The sequence below is a fragment of the Nothobranchius furzeri genome, chromosome 3, assembly GCF_043380555.1.
Source record: "Nothobranchius furzeri strain GRZ-AD chromosome 3, NfurGRZ-RIMD1, whole genome shotgun sequence".
NCBI lineage: Eukaryota > Metazoa > Chordata > Actinopteri > Cyprinodontiformes > Nothobranchiidae > Nothobranchius > Nothobranchius furzeri.
In genome coordinates this window covers 50,356,325-50,368,858 of record NC_091743.1, presented here as the reverse complement: position 1 = coordinate 50,368,858, position 12,534 = coordinate 50,356,325, and the positions used below count along the sequence as shown (strand labels likewise).

Sequence of the window (12,534 nt, the reverse complement as noted above, 5' to 3'; positions counted from 1 at the left end):
GTTAAGGTCACATACTGTTTTAGAAGTGTAAACACCATGAAGCAAACATGCAAATACTGATTAAAAGCAAACTCACAGAGACATGGAAAATGACTGTGTGGATTTCATTTGATCATTTTATTCATATTTAAACTTTCCATTAGACAAAACAGGAAAAACGATTAAGAAAATAATCAAATTTAAATACTGTTTTAACAAAACTTCTTATTTGTAGTACTTTACTATTTTGATATTTTGCACTGTGAATTTGAGAGAAACATATTTTGTGTCTTGTTCTTGAAGAATATGGAGGAGGATTAGGGTCCCTGAAAATAAAAAAGAAAGAAAGAAAAAGAATACTGACTTTTTTTCTCAGAAGTAAAAAAGACATAATTCTGAGATTAAAGTAAGAACTCTCAACTTCAGTTGCCCTAATCCTCTTCTGTAGTAGTAGGAGGAGAAGGAAAACATCTTTTTCACATAGCGCCTTTCGAGATTAATGTCTTGAGGTGCTTAAAAAGAAACAATTTAATGAATAATTTAAAATATCATGAAAAATGGGGGAATATTTGAAAAAATAAGATTAGAAATAAATGAGAATACAAATTAAACAGGAGAGCCTGAAAAATTTTTTACTTACAGAAACACCACATTGGAAGACCACAGAGAGGATGACATTATTATTATTATTGTAACGTCCAGCAATGGTCAGTTTAGGTACAGTCTGACCTTTCAACATCTATTCAACATCTGGTCAGAAAGGAGACACAACACTGCATGTGTTCCCTTTAAATGAGCCTGTCTTCATACCAGCTGGGGCTCACAGACTCAGCAGCCCTGAAAGATAAACAGCTTTCTTTCCCAAGGTCCTATCTGTCTCCTCCAATGAAAAAAGAACTCCAGCTCGAATCAGGTGATAAAATCAAGAATGATTTCCTAAATCAGTATGAACTTCTTCCATGTTTATAATCTCCATAATCATTAAATAAACATTTGTTTATTGCTACTTATTACAATCATATTATAATGAAATGCTTCATTAATCTGTGTTCAATAATTGTTATGTTATGTTATGTCAACCACTGCAGTGTGTTCAGCATGTTTATGCGACGAGGTCCTCACACCTACATTCACACAATATCACAATATCAAGTTCGGTTAAAGTTAGGTTAAGTTAAACTCCAACACATAACTTGCCCTTTTAACCAGTCAGAACATCAGATATCAAAGAAGGCATGTTTCTGAGTTGTCTTAGTAACATCTCCCAAGCTGTCAGCCTTTGATTGGCTGTGCAAATCATAACATCAAAACCTTAAAACTGGATCATGCTGAGTGATTCGTTACTTCAAGAGAAAGCTTCAGACCGGCCACCTGTCGCAACTTCTTTAACCATCAAAGATTTTGACACGTCGTCAAAACCTTTTTGCACCTACAAAGCTGAGACAGCAAGTTCCTGCAGAACAAAGCTGATATTATTATTAGACTCCTTAAGAGTCCTCCATCCAGCTGTCGTGACCCGAGACATCTCTGGACTGAAGAGTTGGTACCAGTGTATTCTACAACCCTCCGGTGCCAGCGGTCAGCCGACCCCTGTGACTTTTGGATCCACCAAGAGGGTCTCAATCAATCAATCAATCAAAGTTTTATTTATAAAGCGCCTTCTGCGACCCTGTCGGGAAGCCCAAGACGCTGAACACGGCACATGAGGGAAACAGGTAAAAACATTAAAGTAGAAAACAAATGGGTAAAACAAGAGATAAAGAGACCGATGAAAGCAGGGAATTAAAATCAACATAAATGAAGGCTGAACTCAAACATATTCAGGGAATGCCAAGCGGAGGAGGTGCGTTTTTAGGCGACTCTTAAAGGCTGGCAAAGATGGGGATAGCCTGACTGAGGGTGGCACCTGTTTCCAGAGTGACAGAGCTAGGACTGAGAAAGCCCGGTCCCCATGAGTACGACACCTAGAACGAGGGACAGCGAGCAGGCCTTAGTCAGAGGAGTGCAGGGCGTGTGATGGGGAATGTCTGTTCAGCAGCGAGGCCAGATGGGGGGAGCACTACCCTGGAAGAAATTGTAAACAAAGACAAGTAGATTTAAAGTGTGAACGATAACAGACCTGAAGCCAGTGCAGGGAGGTCAGAACCGGACTGATGTGGTCCTGTTTCCTGGTCCCAGTCAGAAACCTGGCTGCGCTGTTCTGCACAACCTGTAGGCGACGCAGTGATGACTGATCCAGGCCTGGAGTACCCGCTCCAGGTGGGCTGTCAACAGCATGAGCTTGATTTTTGCAAAGCGTCTCTCCGAGATTCAGAAGTTCGGAAGTTCTGACCTACATCACATTGACACATAGCCGTCATCACATTTAGCTCCATCCAATCACAGAAAATGTGTGGTTCACTTATCATGTTATAATTGTACTAAAATAATTTCTTACTTTTATAAACCTGACTCTTTTCTGAATCAAAATGAAGCATGTATAATTACTTAATAAAGCAAAAATCCTAGAATCTTCTGATATTTACAATAAAGATCAATCAAGGTAATATTTTATATTTACATAGAATATCACCTCTTCCTGGTCATAAATAAAAATAAATAATCAATTTGCCAACGCTGCATTATTATTATTATTATTATTATTATTATTATTATTATTATTATTATTATTATTATACGTGTTTTTTATAGAGGGAATGGTGGTGTTTGTTTATTTACTTATTAATGTGATAACTTGTTTAATTTTAATTTACATGCATATTCTTTACAACTGGACCTAGTGTGTGATAGGTGTAGTTGTACTCCTGCCCTGTAGGCGACGCTAAACACAAACACAAATAGTTTCTTTGCCACAAGCTTTTTGTCTGTGCGTGGCTTCCGTCCTTCCACAGCGTGGGCTTCAATGACATTCTGAGCTTTCTTCACATTAGAACAATGTCTTTCACATTTTTATTCAGAACATTTACTAGAGAAGCTGTAAAGGTGAGTATGTAATATTTTACTCTGTCGTTTCATTTAAAGCCCGAACTGTCGGAGTTGATATGAATGTTAACTGTTAGCATCCTAGCTGCTGGGTTTGTTGCTGTACTGTTAATGTTGTCCTACGTTGCTGGTGTTACATTTATCACGAAGTCAGTCGATCTTTTGTCCCAGACATCTAAAGGTTGTAATATTTAGCTTTATTGAGGTGTGTCTTCCTCAGAGCAACATTTGCCTTCATCGTGTGCAGTCGTTACACACAGGATGTCAGCTCCTGGCAGCAGATAAAGCCCTCCTGATGAAACTGCGGAAAAGCAGTGGCTACACTTTCATTAACTGTAAGAAAGCTCTGGAGAAGTTTGACAATGACATAGCTCAGGTAACCCAGACTCTCTCCATGCTCTCATGTCTGGTTTATCTTGGGTGTAAACATGTTATTGATGTGATTTTTTTCCAACGTTAAGGCTGAAAGCTGGCTGCATGAGCAGGCCCAAAAAGAGGGCTGGAGCAAAGCAAATAAGCTGGAGGGTCGAAAAGCCAAAGAAGGTCTGATCGGTCTGTTTGTTGGAGATAAAGTTGCAGCGATGGTGGAGGTGAGGACTTCAGAACTTCACTTGCAGACATTTGAATTTAAATGTCTTTTATATGTTTATGGTGAGTGACATCTCTTGGTGTTTTTCCTTGTTTGATTGCTGCAGGTGAACTGTGAGACAGACTTTGTTGCCCGCAATGAGAAGTTCCAGCAGCTGGTGAGGGAAGTGACTTTAGCCACCATAGCTCACCACCAGAGTAAAAGCCAACATGAGACTGGTTATGTAAAGGTAAACATGCTCTCTGATGACATTTTATTTGGTTTTGTTAGATAGATTCCTGGCTGTAATAATGTTGAGAGATGTCTTTATTACTTCGGCACATCTAGTTCTTCCAGTTTTAAGACATCAATGCATTTTCTTTATTTGATAATTATTTAAAATTTTAATGCATTCATTTTATGGTAGTCTGCTACAGAAAGGCATACCACACTTGACACATGAGCCATTTAGTTTTTTGTTGTTTTAGTCCATATTTATGCAACATTTCCAAAACGCTCAAATAAGCTGTCATAATAAATGTTTTTAACTGGATAATTTTAAAGTGTTCATCTTATCTGGGATTTGATCATCCATCCTTTTTCTGTACCCCTGTCATACATACACAGGGTCGCGGGTGGTTTGTGTGTGTGTGTGTGTGTGTGTGTGTGTGTGTGTGTGTGTGTGTGTGTGTGTGTGTGTGTGTGTGTGTGTGTGTGTGTGTGTGTGTGTCTGCTCTGTCTTCTCGATCCCCAGTGAGTCGTGGAGGATGGCTGCTTATACTGAGCCAGGATTCTCTGGAGGTTTCTTCCTGTTAAAAGGGAGTTTTCCTCTCCACTGTCGTTTTATGCTTGCTTGGTATGAGGATTGCTGTATAGTCACTGACACTAGTCAGTGACTTGATGCAATTTGCTGGGTTCCTTATATAGGAAACATTATTTCTGATTGGCTTAATGAACTGACCTGAATTGGATTTTTTATTATGTGAAGTGCCTTGAGACGACTCTTGTCGTGATTTGGCGCTATATAAATAAACTTGAATTGAATTGAATTGAATTGAATTTGTGCCCATCTCCAGTAGTCCACGGGCACACAAGTACACCCTGGACAGGTTTCCAGTTCATCACAGGGCAACACAGAGACACACAGGACAAGCAACCATGCACACACACTCACACCTGATTTAGAGAGTCCAGTCAACCTGACAGTCATATGTTTGGGCTGTGGGAGGAAGCCGAAAAAACCCGGAGAGAACCCACTCATGCAAGCTCCTTACAGAAAGACCTCTGGCTGGGATTTAAACCCAGGACATTCTTGCTGAAATGCAACAGCACTAGCCACCGTTCCACTGTGCAGCCCAAATTTAAACCAGCAGAGAATTCTACAGTACCATTTTAACATTTTCACAACAGACAAAGTTTCATGAGCATTTTAAAGATCATGATCAGTTAACACCTTTATTATCACTCATGTTGTCCCACACACCAGTTAAGTTTTTATTTCCTTTATCTACTTGCAACATTTTGTTTTCTCATATGTAATGTAGTCCATAAGTAATATAATAGTCTGCATTTGTAGAGACATGAAGGGGGCATCTTATGCTTTCAGAGTTTTCTGGTTGGTGATGAGCTACACGGACTCCGTGTGGGTGAAGGATCTTCACTAGCTGACCAGGTGGCTCTAACAATAGGTCAGTAAGAAAGTTCATGTTTAGTTTTCAGTTTCACAGTGTGTACACTTTTTTGTTTCTAAGGTCTATACATTTTGCATGGCGCTGTATACGTTCTGTTGATAAAGTGAGTTTTGCTTCGTGGCATGAAGGTGTGGTAAAGTAAATCTGTACATTCTGGTATTTAACCACTTTATCTGTAGAATTCTTTAAAAAGCTGCACATAAAGGCCCTGTTTTTGTCTAACTGGTGATGTCACTGCTGCAGTTCAGACTTGTCATCTTGACAGTTATTTTGTGAATGTCACTAGATCCTGACTTAAACACTTTCCTCATAAGAAAATGTTTCCAAAAGCACATCATAGGCTGCTTTAGACCCAACTCTAACACATTCAGTTGCTTTAAGGTAATGGAAACTTTTTTTCCATTATAAAAAATCTAAAGTTTACTCAGCTGCTTATAGTCTCAGCTAAACAAATAAAAGCTCAATAATTAAACAAATAAAGATGTCTGAAGCTAACGGTTTTGTTGCTCTATTTATTTTATTTTATTCAGAACCTCTCTGTTTTTACTTCTGTGTGGTAAACAGCTAGCCTGGCAAGCCAGGCTAAATAAATGTATTATTTAGTCTGGCAACGCTCCATTGACAGCTCTCGGTTGTGGGGCGGGTTCTACCGTTGTCTTGCAAATGATCTCCGCATGCTACTGGACAATGAATGTGACATACTCACCGCAACCGCTATCAGTAAATGAGGCGGTCCGCAGTTGAAAAAGGAGAAAACATCATTTTTTTTCTAAAAAAAATAAAAAATAAAAGCACTTAAATACATCTATCTGCTCCTGATTCTAATGAAGCCCAAGTTCTAATAGTCCAACATTGATGTAAAAGTCGTTTCAAACGAGCTGTCGCCATCTTGTTTCACTCTGTTGCATCATCCCACCCACCAGGCATATAGAGTGCCCTGATTGGTCCACAAAGCGGCTAAAGCTCTGATTTGTTCACTAAGCAGATAGAGCACTATGATTGGCCCACCATTATGGACCAATCACAGCTCTTAATGTATTTGAAACCCCTCTAGAGAGCTGTGATTGGCCAGCCAGAATGCTGTTAGGGGCTGCAGAGGTTCCAGTGGAGCGTTCCTAGACCAAACTTAGCAACGCAAGAATTTGGTCTAGTTCACTTGGCTAGTAAACAGCAGACACACAGAGGTGACCAAGACAGGAATGTTCTCAGGCATTCAGACTCTAAACAGTCTAAAAGTGGGTCAGAACAGGCTGGTACTGGACTGAGAGATCCAGCGTTTTAATTTTAATTTCTACATAAAAGATCTTGATATTTCTTTTAGTCTGTTATATGTTTCACTGAAAACATAGATTTCACATCTTTTTGGATAAGACGCCAGGACATGAGTTGTTTCCACACATTTACTTATTGGGCCATTTTTTCCAGCTGTTAAGACAAGAAAACAAGAAAAAGTTTTGCAGGAGTTCAGAGGCTTTTGTGAGTCTTTCCTCATGGTGTGTGACTGATTATTTAATTACCTCTTTTCTTACTTGTCAGGTCGGCTTGGGGAAAACATGTCTGTGAAGCGAGCGGTGACAGTAAAGGTCCCAGCTGAGTGGCACATCGGCTCGTATGTACACGGCAGCGTCGGCAGCCAGACGGAGGTGGCCATGGGCCGCTACGGTGCTCTGGTTGTGTTTGAAGGTGGGGAAGAGGGAGAACAGAACATTTTGGGACGTAAATTGGGACAACATATAGTAGGAGAGGCCCCTTTGTCCCTGGGTACTGTGGATGACCTGCCCTGTGGTGAATCTGAGACACGCCTTATGCCTCAGACCTTCCTGTCAGACCCCAGCAAGACTGTGGCTCAGTTCCTGAGGGGTAAGCAGGCTCGAGTGCTGGACTTTGCCAGATTTCAGTGTGGCGAAGCATCAAGTGAAGAGACACAATAAAAAAGGGATACTCCATAAACTTCTCGTTTGTGTTTATTACATGTCAGAATATGAAATCCAAGTTATAAAGATTAAGTATGAACCATAGAAGAGTTTTAAACACAATGAATTTGCAACACTGATAATAAAACTTTTCTCCTGAAAAATTGTTCTTTTCTGTCTCGTTTTTCTGAACTCCATGCCAGTTTCTGCACTCCTCTTTCCTACCTGTGATCTCTGAAGTTTTTTTTCCACATGTCCACTCATTCAGTAAAACATTTTAAAGAAGCAGATGGGAGTGGCAGGGTAATATGAGCTTTTATTCAACGTCTCCCCTGAAGCTGCAGCAGCTACACTCCCGCAAGAATGTAAGAAATGCTGCGAGGTACATCCGCGCATCTGACTGGCTGGAGCTGTTCAGGGCGCGTGACGTAATCAGTGGGCGCGTGCTTCTTCCCTCCCTACCGAACTGGTTAGCTGTGTCCGTTCAGTGCAGTCGTATAATCTCCTGTGGGTCATCTAAACACCGAAAAATAAACATGGTAAGCTGGAATATAATTTCAAAATTATTTAAAAATTATTTTATTTTGTTTACTTCACAATAGAAAATTAAAACACCCGCCAGAATAAGGCTAAATCGTGTCAGGTCGTGACCACCGATGCTTTAAGCTAATGTAGCCCTCTTGTTTCTTGGATCGTCCATCTTTCTGCTTCTGCTGCCTTCCGTTTTTATCAGTCTGACTTCACAGAAGACCAGATTATGGGTGAGTAAACGCTCATTTTTGTTCATCTAAACGGGTTTCAGTCAATGTTAACTGTTGTGATGCCGCCCATTTTTAAAAGTATCAATGAATTCTGGCTCTAGCTTCACTGTTGTTTCTGCAAGCTACCGGATTTCTGCAGGTAAAACGATAACAGTCTGGGGTTTTTAAGTGATCTACTTGTGTGAAATTTGGCATGCGTTTTTGAATGACGAATAAATAAATTAAACTCTGATTTTCATTAAACGTTAATATTAACCTGTTCATTTTTGCATGAGAGTATTTGCAGTGTGAAAGTTTTAAGTGTGTGTGTGTGTGTGTGTGTGTGTGTGTGTGTGTGTGTGTGTGTGTGTGTGTGTGTGCGCGCGCGCGCGTGTTTTAGCATCATGTTTTAATGCTGCTTTCTGAAAACGATAAGTGAAGCTTAAAAGAAGTGGGGAAAAAAGGAAAACTAAAGAACGGACAAAAAAGTTCATACGTTTTTCTGTTCACCCAGATGTAGATTCAGTAGATCAGATTTGCTCTTAATTATGTTTACACTGATCTGATTTGTTAATATAGACTCTAAAATAAGCTGTGACTGGCTGTAACCTTTAGAGATGAATAGCTAAAGTGCACTTATCAGGTTTACAAAACCTGACTAGAACACAGAAATACCTGAGAGACATGTGGGGGTGAAATAATACTTTGTTGGAAATTTCCTCTGTGCAAATATGCAGAGCTTATTTGCTTTTGAGCTCTGCTATGATGCTTGTTATCCTGATAGGACACTTCTGTGTCAGGTGGCTCCTAACCTGGATGTGCATTAAACTGATGCGTTGACAACTTTAAGCAAATGAACTGATAAAGCTTTTTCCCAATAAAAAGCATTATCACGTGGCTTCAAAGCCCTTCGGTGTCGATGCATTTGTTTGAGTCTGGAATATGTATCACTAACAAGTACTGTCAGCTAAACTGAATGTCTGCCTGTCTGTCTGTCAGAGTTTAAGGAGGCCTTCTTGCTGTTTGACCGGACGGGTGATGGGAAAATCACCTACAGCCAGTGTGGAGATGTGATGCGAGCCCTGGGTCAGAACCCAATCAATGCTGAAGTGCTCAAAGTTCTTGGAAACCCCAAAATGGAAGGCAAGGATCTCATCACACACTGAGACGTTTTAACTGCTAGCTTTATGTTTTAACTATTTGGTTCAGCCAGAAATGTGTCGTCTGTTTGTTTTTTGCCTGCATTTTCTCACTTCCCTTCTACAGAAATGAACAACAAGCTGCTGGACTTTGAGCAGTTCCTGCCCATGTTTCATGCCATTGCCAAGAACAAGGACCAGGGCTCGTTTGAAGACATTGTTGAAGGTCTGCGTGTCTTTGACAAGGAGGGAAACGGCACGGTGATGGGAGCAGAACTGCGTCATGTTCTTACCACATTAGGTGAAAAACCCAGCCTGTTTGTCAACGCTCTTTTTGAGAGTTCATCCTTGTTTTTGTTGTGTGTTTGACAGAAATGCCAACAAGTCTTGTACTTTCTGTTTTTATTTTTATGTTTCAGGTGAAAAAATGGCAGAAGATGAGGTGGAGACACTTCTGGCGGGACATGAAGATGCTAATGGGTGCATTAATTATGAAGGTAAATGCAAGAAATATCCACAGAAGATGGATAAGCTGAAGAAACAAACACAGCTATCGCTGTTTTAACGAACACAAGTCTGTCTGTCTGTCTTTGCATCACATGCGCACTGACGGTGTTCCTGTCCCACAGCTTTTATTAGTCATCATGTTTGGCTGAGTTGTTCCACAGCTGAGAGCTGATGCAGCCTTAAAGCCACGCTTTAATGCATGGATCTGAGTGTGAGCAGAAAAGTACCTGTAGTTTTTGCATTTTGTCTGTTTTATTTTATAAACCAAATATTTTATTTTATAAATCAGATTAAAACGTTATGAACATTTAAAAAGTGGTTGCTTTTGTTTTTCTTTACCTTTTATTTCAAAGTTTCAGTGTTGATGACAGATGTAAAAAAAATGTTTTTTTTTTTTTTTTATAAAAGGACCCAGATTGAAACATTAATTTCTCCCCATTATGTCCAGTGTCCAACCTTAACATATATTCTAATATCTGACATCTGTTTGCTCACTCTTCTTCATTTTAAGGGTTCGAAGCTCTGTTGTCGTTTGTGCATTAGGAAACATTTCCCCTGTACAATGAAAATCATACTTTGCTGCCCAAACTGGACGCCAAAAGTATAAAAAAGAAGCATACAAAAATGCTGTTTTTAATAAGATCTGTTTATTCTTGCTTGTAGGGAGTTTTTAACCCCCATACCTGGTTCTTACAGCTTTTGTTCCCACTGACTGATTTAATTTATGCATTCATCAAGCAGACTAATGCCAAGTTTCTCCATCTCTCCTCACAGAACTGGTCCGGATGGTGATGAACGGTTGAAGATTTCAGACGTCTCTTCCACCTTTCATTTTTTTCCCCAGTTTTTTTATTATTATTATTTTTGTAAAGCTGTTCTCGTCTTGCCCTTCTGTCTGTGTCATCCTACCTCTCAACAAGGCTGTTCTGTTGTTACTGTAGATTTTTTTTAAGTGCCTTTTCTGTCTAATGTGAAGAGACTTCATCTCATTTCCCAAAAATGTATTATTGCTTGCCGGCACAATCGGTGGTAAATCTCTCTTAACGGGTTTATTTAGTTGGTCTGAAGTTTGCTGTGTTTCTTTTCATGACTTCACACAATGTGATCCGTTACAATTAAAGAATTAAAAATGTTTAATTTAGTTTTTGTGGTTTTTAATCTGAAATCTTTAAAGAAGTCTTTAAAAAAATAGTAGTGCAGAAATGTTAGGGAATGGAGGGAAAATGCTAGAAGCCACAATGGTAAAAATCTGGTCAGATTTATTTTCTTCCATGTCAACAAACCACTCAACACAACTCCTCTTCACATCTTTAATTTTTTTCCCTCCAACATTTCATAATTAAAACCTGTTTTGACATTTTTTTAATACAAACTGCCAGAGTTACTGTCAGCACTAATGTGATGATTTACTGAGGAAAAAATGGACTTCTACTGTATAATAACTGCTGCTACCTTCAGCAACATGAAAAACATACAGAAACTGAGCAGACATTTATTTCATATCACAAAATGCACACAATGTAGTCATAACACAGATCAAACATGTCCATGTATGCTCACAGCTGGAGTGAGGACTGCAATACTGGTTTTATGGACAAAAACTGCAAAAGTTCCACCATCTGATGGGGTTATATACCATGACACTGATGTGAGGCGTCGTGTGCAGACCAAAGTTTTTATTTTTTTAACTTTTAAGTCTTCAAACTTGGTGAACACACGACTGATGGCACTTAAATAAAAAACTGAATGGTAATGTGTTTTACAAGTCTTAATAGCACGTACATACACACACACACGCACAAAATCACAGTCAGATCCAGCCTAATCACACACACAAGATGGAGAGGGTAAATACAGGCTACAAAGGTAATAATATACAGTTACAATGTTGATATATCAAAGAAAAACACTGACAGAAGTATAAAAAATGTCAGGATAAAAAGTGAGGATAGCGTTGCACATTTTAAAGACATGATTCTTGTTCCCTTGTGTTTAACAGCATTAAAGTTTCTTCTAATTCGATTTTAAAACTAAAAAATAAAATATCTAAAAATCCATCTTTAACCTCCCAAGTAACAAAAGTATGGAGATTATATTGTTTCTTTATAAATCAAACACAACTTCAACCACAGAAGTAAAGTTGAAACCAAAATTAGAAAATTTGCAAAAAAAAAGTTCTAAACAAAAATATTGTACTTCAAAATTTTTATCTGTTAAAGGCTGAATTGAAAATTAAATCTGTTTTTTGTTTAAGTCAAAACGTATATTAGACGGGTCACTTTGTGACATCGGCCAACAGAGAGGTCTTTTATCACCCGCAAGGCCCCGCCCACCAATCTAGTTTTCATCTCAGACACTAATAATAATAATAATATTAATGATTCAACTAAACAAATGTTTTGAGAGCAAAATATGTAAATGGAAAAATGGAACAGCGAGAACAAAATTTCCTAAATAGAATACTTTTTCACAAAAAAAAAGTTCTGTTTTTTTTTCTTTTAGAAAAAACAACAATTTTTTTTAAACTTTATTTAGCCTTTAAAAATGTTTTTGTTTACAATGTTTTTAAATTTAGTTTCAACTTTGTTTTGGGTTTTTTAACGTTAATTTTAATTACTTTTTTTGGTTGATTAATAAAAAAAACAATATGACCTTCGTGTAGAAGTAACCGAATAAATGTGATTATAAAAACAGACAGTTTAGTTGTAACATCCACTCTGATATGGTTGCTAACATAATTTAGAGTTTTGTCCCAAGACTTTGTGTTCAGTCAAACCTGGTGAGCTACATTCTTCTCTAACTTACAATCTGGATGTTTAGAGTCCATCCACACTTGCACAACAATGGGGGGGGGGGCACTCAAACGGAGGCCTTTTCAGAACCTTAAACTGTCAGTACTTTCAAATAAAAAAAAACTAAATAAAAGGAACAGAATCCAGTTTACAGTGCGTTTTCTCAAAAACTGCATCAAAACTTGGTTTGCTAATTTCTAATTTTCAATTCTAACTTCTTCCT

The 12,534-nt window shown here is 38.6% G+C and overlaps 2 protein-coding genes across 2 annotated transcripts; both read left to right on the top strand.

Moving 5' to 3' along the window:
• Positions 1-2,814: 2,814 nt before the first annotated feature.
• Positions 2,815-7,170, top strand: tsfm (Ts translation elongation factor, mitochondrial). The gene is made up of 6 exons (XM_015959625.3): positions 2,815-2,961; positions 3,182-3,337; positions 3,423-3,551; positions 3,657-3,779; positions 5,136-5,217; positions 6,757-7,170. Exons 1-6 carry the CDS (start codon positions 2,914-2,916, stop codon positions 7,149-7,151), a joined length of 933 nt encoding a protein of 310 aa, XP_015815111.1. The 5' UTR covers positions 2,815-2,913; the 3' UTR covers positions 7,152-7,170.
• A 256-nt stretch (positions 7,171-7,426) lies between these two features.
• myl6 (myosin, light chain 6, alkali, smooth muscle and non-muscle) lies at positions 7,427-10,656 on the top strand. The gene is made up of 6 exons (XM_015959626.3): positions 7,427-7,672; positions 7,867-7,894; positions 8,873-9,016; positions 9,140-9,313; positions 9,432-9,509; positions 10,294-10,656. The coding sequence occupies exons 1-6, from the start codon at positions 7,442-7,444 to the stop codon at positions 10,320-10,322; spliced, it is 684 nt and encodes a 227-aa protein (XP_015815112.1). The 5' UTR covers positions 7,427-7,441; the 3' UTR covers positions 10,323-10,656.
• Positions 10,657-12,534: the final 1,878 nt, after the last annotated feature.